The sequence below is a fragment of the Theropithecus gelada genome, chromosome 6, assembly GCF_003255815.1.
Source record: "Theropithecus gelada isolate Dixy chromosome 6, Tgel_1.0, whole genome shotgun sequence".
Taxonomy (NCBI): Eukaryota; Metazoa; Chordata; class Mammalia; order Primates; family Cercopithecidae; genus Theropithecus; species Theropithecus gelada.
In genome coordinates this window covers 61,142,656-61,147,371 of record NC_037673.1, presented here as the reverse complement: position 1 = coordinate 61,147,371, position 4,716 = coordinate 61,142,656, and the positions used below count along the sequence as shown (strand labels likewise).

The window sequence follows — 4,716 nt, the reverse complement described above, 5'->3', positions numbered from 1 at the left end:
AGGTGCTGAACCCAGTTTCTGAGATAGGAGAGGCTAGCCGGCTAGCGAACAGGGATTCCACCAAGTTTCCCCCAGAGGTTTGCAGGCTCTGGTAGGAAGTGCAAACGGCCATATAAAATGCCAGGCTTCACTTAAAACACATATGCAAAATATTTCCATCCCTGAATTTGCTAGCCACAAAGTGACAGTGTCACCGAAATTACAAGTGTAGTAGTGATGGAAAAGTGTGTGTGTGTGTTTAGAATATATATCACATTGAGTTTTGTTCTTCATTTCGAGGTGCAGTTGTTTACCTCTCCTTGTCCTTTGACACGTCCTTTATAATTTCGTTCTCTCCTAGTTCCCCAAGGTTAAAAAAAAAGTCACAGGCAATATCCTCCCCGAAGGAATCCGGTCTGACTGTTAGATGATAACGGAGGTAGCGTTTTTGTTGTTTGTTTGTTTGTTTGTTTTGAGACGGAGTCTCGCTCTGTCGCCCAGGCTGGAGTGCAGTGGCGCAAGAACGGAGGGAGGTAACTTTTTAAAAACGAGACACACTCCGTCTTCTTCCTTCAATTAGCAATTATTGGGAGACTGACCCAGGACTGTTCACCTTCCCATTCAGGCTCTCTGTGCTTCCTTTACTCATCTCCTATTGCCACTCAGGGATGCTGACACGATTTAAGAATTTGACAGATAATATGAGGCAATGAGTAGTCGGAATTCCCTCCCCCCGAATACCCCCTCCCCAGTCTGACTGGGTTGGAGGAGGAGTTTATCTGTTACAACCTTGGTCTGACCGACAGGGATCCGGTGTGTGTAAGTGAGTTCTGAGTCTCTGTTGACAAAAAGGGACTGGAAGGCAAAGACGCTGAGCTTGAGGGAGAGGAGGGCGGGGACCCAGAGGAAAGAGGCACTCCTCGGGGTTGGGGAAATATTAGGAGTGGAGGGTTAGAATGGGAGGGAGGGAGCCTGGCTTTCGAAGCGACTCGCAGAGGGATAAATAAAGGGAAGTGAGGAGGAAGAGCGAGACTGAAAGGGAAGGCAAGTGGGGAGAAGGGGGTCGAAAGAGGCAGAAGAGAAAGAGAGAAGAGAGAGGAGGAGAGAGGGGGAGAGAGGGAAGGAAGGAAACAGGGAGAGGAGAGTCACAGAGTGACCGTGGAGGATGGGGCTTCTCGGTTCTAGATATTTCTGGGATTGGAGACTGTTTGCTAGAGGGGAGACTCCAGCTCCTCCGGCAGCCAGTTTGGGAGCGGCAAAGTAAAATGGACAGCGACAGACAGACGTTCCAGCCACCTCTCCGCCGCCCGGAGATCCTGGAGCTGCCTTCAGGCCAACTCCAGTTTCCCAGCTGGAGCCTCTGAACGCGCTGGACTGCGCGAGCCGGGGGAGCGCCTGAAAGCTGCTCCTCAGAGATACCTTCGCCGAAGCAGTAAGAACTTCCTGCTTGGGTGCCTGCATTCCCTTCCTCCGAAACTTCCCAGGAGAAGGCGGGGAAGACCCCAGGGGAAGGGGCGAGGCGGATCTTCGCGCTGCTTTTTCTTCCCTCCCGGTTCCCGCGCCGGGCGCGCAGGCATGGATGTGCTCAGCCCTGGTCAGGGCAACAACACCACATCACCACCGGGTCCCTTTGAGACCGGAGGCAACACTACTGGTATCTCCGACGTGACCTTCAGCTACCAAGTGATCACCTCTCTGCTGCTGGGCACGCTCATCTTCTGCGCGGTGCTGGGCAATGCGTGCGTGGTGGCTGCCATCGCCTTGGAGCGCTCCCTGCAGAACGTGGCCAATTATCTTATTGGCTCTTTGGCGGTCACCGACCTCATGGTGTCGGTGTTAGTGCTGCCCATGGCCGCACTGTATCAGGTGCTCAACAAGTGGACACTGGGCCAGGTCACCTGCGACCTGTTCATCGCCCTGGACGTGCTGTGCTGCACCTCATCCATCCTGCACCTGTGCGCCATCGCGCTGGACAGGTACTGGGCCATCACGGACCCCATCGACTACGTGAACAAGAGGACGCCCCGGCGTGCCGCTGCGCTCATCTCGCTCACTTGGCTTATTGGCTTCCTCATCTCTATCCCGCCCATGCTGGGCTGGCGCACCCCGGAAGACCGCTCGGACCCCGACGCATGCACCATTAGCAAGGACCACGGCTACACTATTTACTCCACTTTCGGAGCTTTCTACATCCCGCTGCTGCTCATGCTGGTTCTCTATGGGCGCATATTCCGAGCTGCGCGCTTCCGCATCCGCAAGACGGTCAAAAAGGTGGAGAAGACCGAAGCCGACACCCGTCATGGAGCATCTCCCACCCCGCAGCCCAAGAAGAGCGTGAATGGAGAGTCGGGGGGCAGGAACTGGAGGCTGGGCGTGGAGAGCAAGGCAGGGGGTGCTCTGTGCGCCAATGGCGCGGTGAGGCAAGGCGACGATGGCGCCGCCCTAGAGGTAATCGAGGTGCACCGAGTGGGCAACTCCAAAGAGCATTTGCCTCTGCCCAGCGAGGCTGGTTCTACCCCTTGTGCCTCCGCCTCTTTCGAGAGGAAAAATGAGCGCAACGCCGATGCCAAGCGCAAGATGGCCCTGGCCCGAGAGAGGAAGACAGTGAAGACGCTGGGCATCATCATGGGCACTTTCATCCTCTGCTGGCTGCCCTTCTTCATCGTGGCTCTTGTTCTGCCCTTCTGCGAGAGCAGCTGCCACATGCCAACGCTGTTGGGCGCCATAATCAATTGGCTGGGTTACTCCAACTCTCTGCTTAATCCGGTCATTTACGCATACTTCAACAAGGACTTTCAAAACGCGTTTAAGAAGATCATTAAGTGTAAGTTCTGCCGCCAGTGATGACGGAGGAGTAGCCGGCCAGTCGGGGCTACAGGATCTGCCCCATTCACTATGCTTCCCCCAACCCTAGGGAATCAACACTTAAGATAATTTGCCACGTCTTCTCTGTCTCTCTGCTCCGCCCGCGGCTTGCGGACCTGGTCCCCTCCCCACTTCCCGCTCCAGCGCAGGGCGCTTTGTGCAAAGGAGACCCAGCGGTGGGGAGTGAGAGCCCAGAAAATTCAGAGTTTGTGAGAAGCGACATTGGCTCAGACTTTGCCTTTAGCATCAGTTTTGATCCCAGCAATTGCCTCTTCTCTCTTCTATCCCCTAAATCTTTGCGGTAGATGTTTAATTCTTAGTTGTTCAAGGCAGAAAATCCAAAAACTAAAAAATAAATAAACTGTACACACAGCCGCCGCGCCCACTAAGGAGCTCCACCCTATCACCCAACTTCTAGAACTTGGACTTCAGGTTCGGGAATTTGCTCCATCTCTCCCGCCCTCTGGCCCTTGAAATATTCACCTTTTCCTCCCTATTTTTATCTTTTATTTTCTTTCATTGCTTCCCTCTCTGCCCTCGCCCATCCTTATGCACGAATCTGCTGGTCCAGAGAGGCGGAAGAGGCTGCTTTTCCCCGTGCCCGCTGTGCCCCCGGGATTCCCTGTCTTCGCGCAGACTTGAGATTAACTCTCTCGTGCAGTGCACAACCCCTGCTTCCTTTGTTTCCTTGGACTCAAAACAAGTGGCTAGAAGGTGTCTCTTAGAGTGGACTTGTAAGTACAAGGCCGGGCCAGTGGGGGAGAGTGAGGAGGAGGAGGGTGTGCAGACCACTTTGTCTATGCTTGTCTTGGTGTCAGCACTCACCAAAGAAGCTGACAATCATACAGTGGAGAGAACGGACGCTGTTTGCACAGGTAGCTGGCGAATGTGTACGTCCTGGCATCGCCACTTACTTACTGCGGGAGGCGCCAGCCGGCCGCTGTTTGCGCTCTGGGGAGGCTGAGAGGCCTGGAATCCGCGCGCCTTCCCAGCCATCTGTGCTCTGGCAGGGCGGTAGGCGCTCCTGGCTGCTGACTGACTTACCGGATCTGGGTTACTCCGCCTACGCTCTGGGGCGCCCTGAAATGCGGGTAGACACCTGAGGTTTTTGCCATAGCCGGCGGCGCAAGGTCCCGCGGAACTCTTGGGATTGGAGAGACCAAGAAGGCTTTAAAGGGGCGACATGCTGGGGCGGCAAAGAGGAAAGGTTCTCCAGGGCGCGCGTGCCCGAGGCTCCAGCTGGCTGCCCCAGTAAAACCTGAAAGAGCTATTTTATCCTTACGATGTAGACTTTTTCCTCCTAATTCACGCTCTTGTCCTTTTTGGATCGGGGAATAATTCTGCTGAGCGTGTCCCAACACTCACTGCATTTGCTTTACAGTACATCCAAGACACAAAGTTAGCAGAACTTAGTTTTCCAAATAGGAATTCTGGGCTTTCAGTGGAATGCCCAGATAGTCCATAGGTTAGCACTATCTGTGACAGCAGGCAGATAGTTTAAATAGCAGGGTCCTAAAGGACTAGTTAGGAGGTGGTCTTCCTGGGGAAGCTAAGAATCTTTTATGGGATTATTTGCTCCCTGGCGTGGCCATTCTGCTGTGCCAACGGTCTACGGAAACCACCTTTTTGCCCTTTGAATTGTGCAGCACTCCAGGCTTTCTCTCCTTCAGTTATTCTTAAAGCCTTGCCACTCCTGCCGAGAAACTGGTTAAAATCTTTGCTGCCCCAGAAAGGGAAGTTATTTAGGTACTCTCTTTGGATGCAAATTTCCAACTACGTGATGGAGATCTAGAGGGTTGTCATTGTTTGATCTAGCTTCCAGTTTTGTTTTCCAGAAAATTCACAAAATAATTGACCCCTACTCCCCTCTCT

The 4,716-nt window shown here is 53.6% G+C and overlaps 1 protein-coding gene across 1 annotated transcript; it reads left to right on the top strand.

Moving 5' to 3' along the window:
• The first annotated feature begins 759 nt into the window (after positions 1-759).
• Positions 760-3,227, top strand: HTR1A (5-hydroxytryptamine receptor 1A). The gene is made up of 2 exons (XM_025388436.1): positions 760-798; positions 1,165-3,227. The coding sequence occupies exon 2, from the start codon at positions 1,555-1,557 to the stop codon at positions 2,821-2,823; it is 1,269 nt and encodes a 422-aa protein (XP_025244221.1). The 5' UTR covers positions 760-798; positions 1,165-1,554; the 3' UTR covers positions 2,824-3,227.
• Positions 3,228-4,716: the final 1,489 nt, after the last annotated feature.